A 14,127-nucleotide genomic window follows, 5' to 3' on the forward strand; every position below is an offset into this window, starting at 1 on the left:
CACTGACTAGTCAGGGACCGACTCTAAAGTCGATGATCACGCATTGAATGGCTCTATAGCATTAATGCGGGACCGGCCCTAAGGTCGATGAACTTATAAGCGCTTGCCTGGTCTACGACCAGAAGACTATAGCCAAGGTATATGACCCCGGTGACCGTTTGTCACGTGGCTAAGGGACGTTGTCCATAGTTTCGACCCTAGAGTCGTGAGGAAGGTTATGTTGGTGATCAATCACCATGCACCTGTCCTGAACATGCTCAAGAAAGAAATCACTTATCAGTTAAGCCCTGGTGACCCTATCGTCACATGGCTAGAGGGAGCGATGCTCATTACTGTGACTTTTGGCTATTGTCACCTATTTGTTGGACTGATAGTCCTGAATGGTTATTATGGTCGTTGTTGATATTACATCATGTTTTATTATGTTTTCTTGCTGGGCCTTGGCTCATGGGTGCTATGTGGTGCAGGTAAAGGAAAGGAAAAGTTTGGCCAGCCTTGAGTGGAGAGCTTGGGCCGATGTGATGTACATACAGGGCCGCTTGACCGCCACGGTCAAGGAGTTCTCGGAGGGACTAGGGGTTTACCCTATTTTTGCCGCTTAGGCCGGCGGAGTTTGTAAATATTGGAACTGTAGTGACTCTTTTGTATTACGAACTACTTGTAAACATTTTGAAAGGCTCATGAGCAGTTTATTTACTTAACGAAAAGTACCATTTCCTTTTTGCTGGTTTTTCACATTAACCTGATATTAACACTTAGATCACGTTTTTAACCAAAGGACTCGGGTAGCGGGTCAAATTTCCGGTTCACCGTTCTCCGTAACAGTTCTGGGGTAGCTAGGGCGTTACAGGTGCTATGTGGTGCAGGTAAAGGAAAAGAAAAGCTCACCCAGCCTTGAGTGGAGAGCTTAGGTGGTGATGTGTACATATGCGGCCGCTTGACCACCACGGCCAAGGCGTTCTCAGAGGAACTAGGGGGTTTACCCTATTTTTGCCGCTTAGGTCGGCGGGATTGTAAATTTGAAACAGTAATGACCATTTTGTACTAAGAACAACTTGTAAATGTTTTGATTAGCTCTGCAGAGCAGTTTGTAATGAAAAATATCATTTCCTTTTTATTGGTTTTTCCACCTTAATCTGTTAATCACATTTAGAGCACGTTTTTAACCAAAGGACTCGGGTAGCGGGTCAAATTTCTGGTTCACCGTAACTGTTCTGGGGTAACCAGGGCGTTACAATAATAACGTGGTCTCAATCACATAGCATATATAATTATAATTATACCCTCAACGAGTCAAAATTATGAAAATATCATTTTTAACAAAAACGAGTCCACAAGCATATTTAACACACATAAACATGCATAAGTAGTCATATTATAATACAACTCATATATTTCACATAATCACACATATAATCAATTAAATTCACATATAATAAGGCACTAATCCTTATTAGTAAATTTAGAACATTACAATCACTGTCCATTAATTTTTATCATTAATTTAATTTCATTAACTAATGCTAGTTTTGTTTGTATGATAATTTATTTCGTAGATTGTGTAATGCCCCGGATTCCCTAATATGGTTTAATGGCTGGATTAGTAGGTCGGGAGGGCCATAACTGTTTAATTATGCCATTAAATGTATTTATGCATGGTTATGAGAATTATATTATAATATGATGTTAAATGCATGCATGTGAGTCCACATTTGTTTATAGGGGTGTTTTGGTAATTTGGCCCGTTGAGGGTATAATTCTATACTTGTTTGTATGTCAATGATATATTGTGAGGTCACATTATAATGTGGATTGGTTCGAGTATTTCGGCATGAGACGATCTTTAAACATGATTTATCGGTTTGGTCATAACAGGTTTGAGCTCGGGGCTCGGGGTGAGTCTCGGGGTGATATTAATGATTATAGCGTTACCGGGGATTTTAGGGTAACGGGATATGAATTATTGGTGTTTGAGAATATTGAGGTTAGCGGGAATTGGGAAGCGTTAATTATGATTAACGGGATAAGCGGATTGTACCAATTTTACCCTTGAAATGGTTTTAGAGGCTTTAGGTGGCTTAAGGGTATTTTGGTCATTTGAAGGGATTTATATTACCCTTTAGTTGGCTGTAGAAGGTTATAGATTAAACAGAACAAAAACAGGGCTTCTCTTCCTTCCAGTACACTATTTTCTCCATTATCTCCTTTGGTGTTCTTGAGCTCTAGGAGAGGTTTCTAGCTAGGAAACTCAAAGGCTGGGTTGGTGGACTTGGTTCAGCTTGTGAGGGAGGTCCAAAACTGGTTTCAAGGTGAGTTCTAGTCACTTATTTCAGGTGGTGCTCTGTTTTTCTCTTTGGTTTTCAATATTGATTTCTTGATAGAAGTGTGGATTTGAAGAGGTTTTTATGGATGATAAGTTTGAGTTTTGATGAGGGTGAGTTATGGGTGATGTTTGGAGGTTTAAATGAGTATTTGGAAGAGGTTTTGGGTTGATTTGAAGGGCTGGTTTGAGAGGAAAAACACAGGGGAAAAACTGAGTTCATGTGTGGTCGTGTTGCTGGTCTGGGCTGGGCACCGCGCCGCGGCTGTGGTGCGTCGCGGCCCTTGGCGTCTGGCAGGGAAGGCCCTCTCTGTTTGAGGGCGTGCCGCGGCGCAGCAGGGGAGGGCCGCGGCCCTTAAGGTCATTTTTTCCAGAATGTGGTTTTTAGCTTTGGGGATTCAAACCTTAGGCCTCGGGGTTGAACCTAGTACCCAGTTGGGTAGTGTTTGGTGTCCCGGAGGCTAGATTTTGGTTTGGGAACCCTCTGTTATCATTTTTATTGATGAATCCTATATTTTGGTTATGACCAGGTGACCGTCAAGGAATTTAAAGGTTGATCGTTCTCAGGGGTCGTTCATATAATAATTCTCATCTGAACCAGAGGTAAGAAAACAGTGTATGAATACAGTTGCACCCTGTATAGGTATATGACATGCATGGTTTGATATTGAGGCATGTTGGTTGTTATATGTGGACGTGGATTGCATATTAAATGCTAGTGAACGCTGATTACCTGTTTATGGCACTGACTAGTCAGGGACCGACTCTAAAGTCGATGAACACGCACTGAATGGCTCTATGGCATTAATGCGGGACCGATCCTAAGGTCGAAGAACTTATAAGCGCTTGCCTGGTCTAAGACCAGATGTTTATAGCCAAGGTATATGACCCTGGTGACTGTTTGTCACATGGCTAGGGGACGCTGTCCATAGTTACGACTCTAGAGTCGGGAGGAAGGTTATGTTGGTGACCAATCACCATGCACCTGTCCTGATCAAACTTATGAAAGAACTACTTCTCAGTTAAGCCCTGGTGACCCTATCGTCACATGGCTAGAGGGAGCCGTACCCATCTTTGTGACTTTTGCTATTGTCACCCATTTGTATTGGACTGTTGGTCTTGAATGGTTATTATGATCATTGTTGATATTATGTCATGCTTTATTGTGTTTTCTTGCTGGGCCTTGGCTCATGGGTGCTGTGTGGTGCAGGTAAAGGAAAGGAGAAGCTTAACCAACCCCGAGTGGAGAGCTTGGGCGATGTGGTGTACATATTGGGCCGCTTGACCGCCACGGTCAAGGAGTTCTCAGAGGAACTAGGGGTTTACCCTATTTTTTGCCGCTTAGGTCGGCGAGGATTGTGTATTTGAAACAGTAGCGACCCTTTTGTGTTATGAATATCTTGTAAATATTTTGAAAGGCTCATGAGCAGTTTGTTTACTTAATGAAATGTATCCTTTCCTTTTTACTGGTTTTTCACCTTAACCCAATAATAACACTTAGATCACGTTTTAACCAAAGGACTCGAGTAGCGAGTCAAATTTCCGGTTCACTGTTCACCGTAACTGTTCTGGGGTAACCAGGGCGTTACAGATTGCGTCTCAATTATACAAGCAGAATGTGTAGAGAAGATGGTGGCGTTGGATTGGATTATTTGGCCAGATCTACTTTTACTAAGAGAGCTACATTTACAATGACATTGGGTCTTAGTTAGATGTTATAACAAGTTTGTTATCAAGATTTCCAATAGTGTTCCTAATTCATGATTCGTTGTTTGATTAGTGCTCAAAAATATCATTTTGTCAAGCTTAAAGTTCAAATTAAATTAAGTTTTGATTAATATTTTCTTGACTTTATTGTGATATATTCTTTAAATGGAAAATATTAGTTTTAATTTAATTTACAAATATTTTATATGAATTATAATGAATTTTAGTCTAATTAAAAGAAAAAATAAGTAAAGAAAAGAATTAAACTTGAAAAGAAAAAAAAAAGGAGAGCTGAAAAAATGATATTATTGTAAGTTAATTATTTTCTTGTTGTTTTCAACAGCCAGGCCCGTTCAACCGACCCAAAAGAGCCTAGGCCCACCTAAGCTTGTCTCCAGCTCCAGCCGACACGTGGCCAAGTTCCAACGCGCCAGCTGTCCGTGAGCCTCCCAGCAACCCCGTTGACCTGCTAGCTCGCGTGCAGCCTTCTCCAGCAGCCCGAGACCCATCCTAATTCAAAGGCATAACCCGCGCCTCAGCCCATCTCCTGCCCTTCTCCTCTCCCAGCCAGTCACGCCACGTGGTGCACTCCCACTGGCTGCGGTTGGGTCAAAGTTTCAGCCCGCCACCCGCCCACTCTCTTGTGCACTTTGGGCCTTGGACCTTCTTTTTTGAGCTTTAAAGCTCATATTTTGTGGTATTTTAGAAAAAAGAGCAAAATGACAATTCACTAAAATAGCTAGGTTAATATTAATAATAAGATTTAATTTTTCAAAATCATATTTTATTATTAATATTTCAGATTTATTTTGTAAACCCCATTTGTAATTTAATTTCTTTTTAGTCATTTTCTTCTTCTATAAATAAAGACTCTTCTTTCACATTTGGTAGGTAATTTTGAAAGTAAATAAACTATAGCAAAATTTCTACTCACTTTCTTCTCATATTTTCTTCTTAGAATTTCGTGAGAATCATGAACATAATGGTCTAATCTTTATAGGAAGGTTAATGATGATTCCATATGCTAGTTATGTTATTTTGGTACTTTGATTTACTATATTCTTAATATAACGTATTTGAGTTGTTTATGTTCTTTCATCATCATCTTTATTTACTTGTGCTAATAGTATATAGGACTAGTCATGTTTTTTCTATGTGTTTCTAATTAGTACAAGTAATATTGATACATAATTTTATGTCTAATCTTCTATTGCATTATTGCCCTTGGGTGTTTTGTCATTTTTAGATTTTTCATAAAATTAACATTGTGCTCATAAAGTAAAGAACTTTATAACCCAAATGAACTTTTGTTAGAAAAGAATATGGACTTTAAAGTTAGAATTTCCAAGTAAATGTTGAGACGTGAACTATTTACTTGTGCATTTTTGTAAATCAAGTAACTAAGTAACCAAACAAGAATATGAATGATTTTTAAAACCTTTCTATTTCTCAAACTCTTGACTACACCTTACTTTTATTTCACTTGTCTCATTTTACCATTTCATAAAAAAAAACAACACCAAAATCTCAAATCTCTTTTCATTTACATTTTTATTTATTTCATGTTACTAACTTTTTGTGTTATTTTCTACTAATCTTTTGGTTTTAGATTACCTCCTTGTAAATCGACCGTCCAATTTTACTACAACTACTGCTTAGTGATTGTCACGACTTTGACGTTAAATATTATTTTATGATTAGATGCGCATGCTTTTAAGATGGATAAAAAACTTATTTAGTTATAAAATATCTTTTATTTTCTTCGTGATATTTAGACTTTATAAGTATCAATGAAGTTAATTTTTATAAATATAATAATAATAATAATGATTTAAAAGGAACCTCAAAAAATAAGGAATAAAACTAGAGAAGTGCAATAATTTAGAGAAATTTTTTGCAGGATATATCTGAAACAGGGATGGAGCCCAATATCAGATATCAGAGATGTTTTATATCAGTTGAATCAACTGTCCATGCGATTTGGTTGTGCTCGAATGCTAAGAAAATTTGTAAATTTGATGGTTTGTTTGACAAGATTAAAGCAAAGCTTTGTGAAGATGTGTTTCAGATTATACTGAATATATTTTCTTGCCTTTCCCATTTTGAATTTCTGCTTTTTATTGTGAAGCTTTGGCCCTCTTACTTGGTGTTAGATTGGGTTCTACGACTGGGGTGGAATGGTTCCGGCTTACCTCTGATTGTGAAAAAGTGGTGAATAATATGATTTGTAGCAGGCCTTGTTTGCTGGATTGGGTTCCTGTGCTTGATGATATTAGGATGCAACTTAATTTTTTAACTTGTGTATGTATTTTTCATTCTAATAGGCTTTCTAATAGAGTGGCTGATTGTCTTGCTCATCTTAGTTTGAACAATAGAATTTGTAGATCTTGGGAGGAGATTGTCCCTTGATGCGCATTGCTCTTATTGAAGGAGAGTTGCCCTTGTTGTGTAGTTTTTATTTGTTGATATTCATTTTTTTTTTTAAAATTGCAAAATATGATGTGAGTTTAACATAGCACAACAATAAATGTCAGTTTTTTATTTATTATATTACTACTAATTTATTAATTAACAAATAATAACTAATTACATTACTTGTTTTATTTATTATCAATAAATATTAAATAAATTGTTATTTTTTTCTAGTTAATTTGCATTTGCACATCACAGTACAATTGCAATTAGTGAGCCAAATATAACATGGACTCATTTTTTCTGCCAAATTTAACATAAAATTAAAAAAAAAATTATTGGAGATGGTCGCTGACTAATTCTATTTTATCTCCTTACAAAGTTATTTCTCAATAGTTGTATTTTTAGAAACTTTAGACTATTGTTATCTATTTTTTATGGTATACGATTCATGTGTTGCTTATTTGTATTATTCTTGTTCACGACTTCACCAAATATACACTACAGATAGAAAACAACGTTACTTTGTTAAAAAAAAATTCACCTTATATTATGACATGAGTACTTTCATGATTATAATCAATGAATATTTGGTTGTCAATAAAAAAAATATTGTTAAAAACAAAACATTTTGATTTATATATTTATTTTGTTTTACATATTGTTAATTGATTTTTTTATTAAAAAATATATTTCATTTTGTCAAAATAAATATATATTTTGTTGTTAAAAAACATTAATCTACTTTTGTTAGATTTAATCAAAACCACGAAACTTGTAAAACATATAAATGCGGCAATTTTGTTTGGATGGAAAAAGGCAAAGATGTTTCTGTCCATAGATTTTAAATGGTCAAAACTGTTTTTTCATTCTTCAAAGGAATTGTTTGGTTCACAAAAATGCTTATGAAGAATCTAATATGATAATTATGCCTATGAATTCTGAAAAATTGGCGGAATACAGCACTTTCTGTATGCAAAATCTCACAAGTATGTTGAGCATTTATAGAAATGAGACAAACGAACCAAACAGTTTTCTTTCATCATCCTCATACGCAGCTTCCACAATGAAATATCACCCAAATTTAAAACTTCAGACAGAAATAAATATACTTGGAAAAATGTGAGAGAATACGTTTCTAATTCTAAAAGTAGTGAAAATTCAGAAGAAAAAAATCTTGCTGAAGAAAGATAAATCAAACTCCACTCTACTTCGAGTATGCTACTACTATCAATGACACAGATGCTTATAGATATAAGCGATTCTGAAGAAACACTCAAGAGATGGTAGCAAAAAAAAAATGTTATTGAAGATTGGTGGAATGTAATAAACAAGTGAAATAAACAAATCTTGCATTGTGATAACTAATTATGATTTGGCAGCAATAGCCCCCAACAGAGATTAACAAAACATCAAGCTCCATCCAGTCACTTTGAATTCATGGATTATTAATGCTGTCATAATTGCTCAACCGATTTCTCAGCTTCAAAAATTTTGCAGAACAAGGTGAAAAAAAAACTTGCATGTAGTGTTCCCTTAATTTCCATGAATCAAATAAAAAGAAAGGCTTACACATGCAACCTCTAAACACATTTTATCCAATGATGTCGTCAAACATAGTAACCGGTGAATGTGAATCCCCTTCCCACGATTTCGCCAGCACAAAACCAGGCAAAGCACTCAAGCCCAAACAGAGCAGCTATACCGGCATCTTCAACCTTCAATTCCTGCCTGTTTTTCCACATTTGCTTGACGTAGTCGAGTTCCTTCTTGAATGACTCACAACGATTGGGAAGGCTGCAAAGTATGGAAATAAATCAGGATAGCATAAAAATTGACAAAGCCAGAAGAGAAAGGAAAATCAATTGTTTTATATGGGAACTTGTGCTTTCAACTTGAACTTTAAGCAAAACAAGTAATTGATTACGTATATTTTCTCCATACAGCTTATCCATGATCTGAGAAACTGATATAGTCGTTACTCTAAATGAGGAAAGAGCATTCAGAGCTTAGTAATAAGACAATAACCTAGCAAGACGAGTGTAAAACAATTGTTTTGAAAGCAGATTGCATTTTTCCACAGTTGCTGGCTCCTGAATGTATTGCTTGTTCTCCTCTAACAACTGTTTGTAGTAGACAGATCCATGTTTGGAAACAAACTGTGATGCCTGACAAGCCTTAGACTGCAATTGTCGCAACTTTGATGCCATCGACTCCAATTGTCTGAACTTTGACAGCATAAACTCAATTAAGCTTAAATGCAGTGAAACAATCCCATACATAACATTACAGTAGTAACCAATCCCATTTTCCTCAAACCCATTATTTGGTCGAAAATGTAAAAAAGGGGAAGCAAGAATTCAATCTTCTCTGAATCCTAAATGATAATTTTATACGTGGAGAACGAATATTTCTGCTAGCTAGCTAAACAAGGATTTAACACTTGTAGTTTCGTAAATTTCAAAGCCTACATTCTATACACGCATCTTCTTGGCATCCAAAGAGTAACCAAGGCCTAAACTATCAGCCGATGAAAAAGTAGATTTTGTACTCTGAGGCTTAGAAACAAAAATCCCAGAAAGTAAAAAAATGTCACTTAAAAAACATATACAATGAGCATGAGATTTATTGTTCTTATTAAAACCTACGCCTAATTTGAGAATTGATATACAACATAATGAACAGTTTATTAGTCATATTCGTTACGCACCAAAAGGACTGATGTTTTCTTTGTAATTAGACCACATTTCCTATTCTTATCAGAAGCTTTTAGTACAAGATGACGCTGCTAAAAAAATCCCAATGCTACACTTCCGAACTAATTACAATTAGCATCAAAATCATAAAACCATATTGAATTTTGGTTAAGGAAAAAAAAAAACCAAATAACCGACACTCACCCTACATCTACAAAACACTCCAATTTACAATGAACTTCAAAAAGCTCGAATATACGTATGTATAACTCAAATTCAGATAATACCCCCGAACACCCAAGATTCTCATGCCTGGTCTTAAAAGTCAAAGTAATCGCAAACCAATATTCAATCACATAATCACAACAAAATAAATTCAAAAGGTAACAAAACCCCAAACAATTAGGAAAAGGCGAATATTCATTTTCAAAATTAAGAACATGGAACAAGCACATACACAGAGAGATCGTGTGTGAGAGACCAGATCTAAAACAAACAAAACTACAAACCTAACAGATTGATGAGCTGTAAATCGAAGTAGATCGAATTGAAAAATCGAAAGGAATTACCTTTCTGTTGATTGGATTCGAATGCAGACCAATAGAGACGAAGAGCGAATCTTTGCTATTCCCGCCGCTGCGAGCTGAGTTATGGGAGATGAGAAGTATTGGGGGATTAGAGCTTAGAACGAAAGTGGTTTTACTTCAGAGATGGGCCATTTCGTAAATATCAACACTTTTGAGCCCCTTCGTTAGTTTCACTTCCTTCTTCCCTTTCCGTTAATTGGAAAATGGTCAAGAAACGGGCCCCTCAAGTAGGCTCTACCACTGCTCCCTGGGCTTTGGAAAGCCCACGCCCACGGTATAATCACAAGAATTTTTAAATAATATGGCTATTATATTTTTAAGGGTAATTTACAAAAATACACTAAAAGTTTAAAAAAATATGAAAAATACGGTACATTACAAAAATACGGAATTTTTTGATAAAAACACGGAGTGGCAAAAGCGTAAATACGGAGTGGAAAAATTGTAAATAAAAGTGGCAAAATACAATTTTTTGTGATCAACGTTTACAAACTTGTAAATATCTGTTGCAAAATTGTAAACATCTGTTATATGTTTGTAAATAATATTTACAAAAATCAGTTTTAGAATTGTATTTTTTTTTTTACATAAAACTTACGAACAAATTTGTAACTAAATTTTTTATTTTTGTACCAATAGTTTACAAATTTAGTTTCATAAATTTGAAAGATATTTTTTGTAACTAACATTTACGAAAATAATTTATTGTTAAGAGGTCGTAACCAAAATTTACATAAAAATAATATATTTTTTCATATTGTTATAATATTATACCAAAAAATTACAGGAACCATCTTATTTATACTATACAACTCAAAAATATAAATTTAAGATATTCATTATTTATAAAACACTTTATTAAGGGAAATCTACAAAAATACATTAAAATATAAAAAATATATGAAAATTTGTTACAAATTTGTAAATACCTGTTACAATTGTAAATATTTGTTACAAATTTGTAAACATCTATTATTAAATGGTAAACAATTTTTACATTTTTGTAACTAATATTTAAAAAATTAGTTTAAAAAGAGATTAAATTGTAACTAAAAAATTTATTTTTGTAACAAAAGTTTCTTAAACTAGTTTTATAATTAGAAAATATATTTTGTAACTAATATTTACAAAAACATTATATAATTTTTATTAGCATAATTGTAACAAAGATTTATAATTCTAATTTAAAAATATTAAAATAATAATATTGTGACGATCATTAACTATATTGTAATATATAATTATTAAACCAATAACTAATGTAACTCATAGATATTGATTTTTTTTAGTAATCATGGATATTGAATTCGAAAGCAATAAATAAAACATAAATTTATTTAGTTTGATCAATTTTTTTAATTATTTATCCTTTGTTATTTTTATAACATCTCTCAACATATATACTACTAATTTATTGATTGACTTAATTAAAATAAGTTTATTTTTAAGAGTAATATTATATGTTTTCTTAAAGCAATATCATAATTGTTTTGTCTATATAATGCTTTGTTAACCTATTTAAATATCAAGTAAAAAGTAAAATATTAAAAAAAAACAAAAATAAGAGATATAGGAAAAAAATATAGACTACAAAGACAAAAAAAATGGAAAATATTAGCAAAAAGACAAAATAAATTTAGTTGATATATATTTATATATAAAAGTAGCATATTATAAAAAAAAAAAAACATTTATACTACCGTTGGAATCATTGAATGGGTGATTCAGCAAAAACAAAGAATTAATTTGTGGGTGGAGACTAAAACAGAAGTTACAAATAGGAGAGATAACAATTATACCGTAAATTTGTAATAAACTTATATAACCGTATATTTAGACTTTTTTTCTCAAATACCGTACAATGTATAATTTTCCCTATTTTTAAAGTGAAAAAAATACGAGAATTATCATTTTTTTTTTAATTTGAATGGAAAAATTTATTAAAAAAATAAATAAAGTATGAGTAACACAATTAGTAACTAACTAAAATATAGAAATGCTATATTTTTTTATCATATTTATGTTTTCTTTTATTTTGAAGGTAATTTTATTTTTATTTTTATTTTTTTCCATAATTTTTTTATCATTTTTTCTTTTTTTTTCCTTATTTATTTTTTCTTCTATTTTTCCATTTTCTTTTCTACTAATTTTTTCCTTCATCTTTTTTTCTTTAATTTTTTTATTCTTTTTCTTCTTTTTTTCATTTTTATTCATTTATCTATTTTTTTTATTTCATTTGTATTGTTTTATTTTTTTTCATATTTTTTCTTTTTTTTTTCATTCTATTTTTTCTTCATTTTTGTATTTATTATTTTCTCCTTCCATTTTTTTTCTTTTTTCACACATATGAGCTTTTTTTTTCTTCTTCCATTTTATTTCAACCAATTTTATCATTCATATTTTTTTTCTTTTCATTTTTTCATTATTTTTCTTCTTCTTCTTTTCATTCTTATTTATTCATCTATTTTTTTTCATTCATCATTTCTTTTGTTTTTTTTTCATTTTTGTACTTATTCTTTTCTCATTCTATACCTTTTTTTTTCATTTTTTTCACACATATATTTTAACATTACATAATTATTCTACTATTTTTTTTATTTATTATGTTTTATTATTGTAATTTTTTTATAATTTTTTCCACTATATGTAAAAAAAAATCAAATCAATTTTTTCAGCATTTTCTTTTTACTGTAACACTTATAGGAATACCAAAATTTGGAAAAAAAACTAATAAAAATATGAAAACGTGAATGGATAACTCGTTACCTTCACATTCTTTGTGTGTATATTTCCGAGGGTAACTGGTTACTTTCACGTTCTGATATGTGTATATTTATGGTTTCTTTATGGTAACTAGTTACTTATGTTACTAAAATCATAGTTACTTCTTCTTCCTTTTTTAATGAAGTGTTCTTCCATTTTTTCCTTCAAATTTGATGTTTCTTTTCATATTTAATTTGAGTAACTCGTCACCCCTCTTAGGTAATTGGTTACCCCTCTTATGACAGAAAATTACCCATCTCAGGATAACTGGTTACCCCTCTTGGTGCATGTTATTTAACCTAGCTCTATGATTTTTCTTAAGATCAATCAAGTAACTAGTTACCCTACCCAGGATTTGAAAAAAAAAACGTACAATCTTAAAAAAAAAACATGTTTATAATAAATAAATAATAATTTTAAAAACAATTCATATTGCAAAAAAAAAAATTGCAAAACAACCAAAGAAAAATTTAATATAAAATTAGTAATATAAAAACAATATAAAAAAACAAATAACCTAAAAAAATAATAATCAAATTACAAACATACCCTTCCAAATTTGATTAAGAGTAAAATTATGGCATAAACCAACTTTTATACAAAAATATGGGAAAATAAACTCATAAAAGTTAAAATTCTTAAAAAAAGCCATAGATTAATATTTTTTTGAAAAAAATCCATATTTTTGCACACTTTATTAAAAATCTCATATAAAATGTAATTTCCTCTCTTAAAAAATATGGCTTTTATATTTTTAAAGTGCAAAAATATGAGAATTATATATTTTTTAATTTGTATGAAAAAATTTATTAAAAAAACAAATAAAGTATGAGAAACACAATTAGTAGCTAACTAAAATATGGAAATGTCACATTTTTTATCATAGTTATGTTTTCTTTGATTTTGAATGTTATTTTATTTTATTTTTCCTTCATTTTTTAATTATTTTTTAGTTATTTTTTCTTTCTTATTTTTTCTTCCATTATTTCCTTATTTTTTCTACTAATTTTTTCCTTTATCATTTTTTTTCTTTCTATTTTCCTTTCTTCTTCTTATTTTCATTTTTATTTATTTATCTATTTTTTTTCTTTCATTTGTATTGTTTTGTTTTTTTCTTCAGTTTTTTTCGTTTCTTTTTTCATTTTTTTCTTCATTTTTGTATTTATTATTTTCTCCTTCAATTTTTTTTTTCTTTTTTTCCAACATATGAGCTTTTTTTCATTTTTTTTATTCTTCCATTTTTTTCTTTCCCCCCCTTTTTTTTTCAATTTTTTCTACCATTTTTTTCATTCATATTTTTTTTCTTTCTATTATTTTTCTTCTTCTTCTTTTTATTTTTATTCATTCATCTGTTTTTTTCCTTCAACATTTCTTTTGTTTTGTTTTTTTAATATTTTTTTTTGTTTTTTTTCCTTCATTTTTCTTCATTTTTTGTACTTATTATTTTCTCATTCTATTTTTTTTTTTGTTGCTTTTTTTCACACATATTTTAACATTACATTATTATTTTATTATTTTTTATTTATGATCTTTTATTATTATTATAATTTTTTTATAGTTTTTTCCACTATATGTACAAAAATTCAAATCAACTTTAACTGGTTACCTTCACATTCTTTGTATGTATATGTCTAAGGGTAAT

General features: G+C 31.2%; 1 protein-coding gene across 2 annotated transcripts; it reads right to left on the reverse strand.

Moving 5' to 3' along the window:
* Positions 1-7,723: 7,723 nt before the first annotated feature.
* LOC133797174 (uncharacterized) lies at positions 7,724-9,869 on the reverse strand. Of its 2 annotated transcripts, none has more exons than XM_062234995.1 (3): positions 9,705-9,869; positions 8,468-8,662; positions 7,724-8,236 (listed from the first exon to the last, which is right to left on the reverse strand). In XM_062234995.1, exons 2-3 carry the CDS (start codon positions 8,647-8,649, stop codon positions 8,050-8,052), a joined length of 369 nt encoding a protein of 122 aa, XP_062090979.1. In that variant the 5' UTR covers positions 8,650-8,662; positions 9,705-9,869; the 3' UTR covers positions 7,724-8,049. The 2 variants fall into 2 exon arrangements, with proteins under 2 accessions (XP_062090979.1, XP_062090980.1); XM_062234996.1 differs by having other exon boundaries at positions 8,468-8,667; positions 9,705-9,857.
* Positions 9,870-14,127: the final 4,258 nt, after the last annotated feature.

Source organism: Humulus lupulus, chromosome 8 (genome assembly GCF_963169125.1).
Source record: "Humulus lupulus chromosome 8, drHumLupu1.1, whole genome shotgun sequence".
Classification (NCBI taxonomy): Eukaryota; Viridiplantae; Streptophyta; class Magnoliopsida; order Rosales; family Cannabaceae; genus Humulus; species Humulus lupulus.

Excerpts from the sequence above, each read along its gene's own strand:
- LOC133797174 (XM_062234995.1), bottom strand. The coding sequence starts at position 8,649 with ATGGCATCAAAGTTGCGACAATTGCAGTCTAAGGCTTGTCAGGCATCA. Across the intron at positions 8,237-8,467 it reads TTTTACACTCGTCTTGCTAG|CCTTCCCAATCGTTGTGAGT; the intron begins GTTATTGTCTTA and ends CATACTTTGCAG.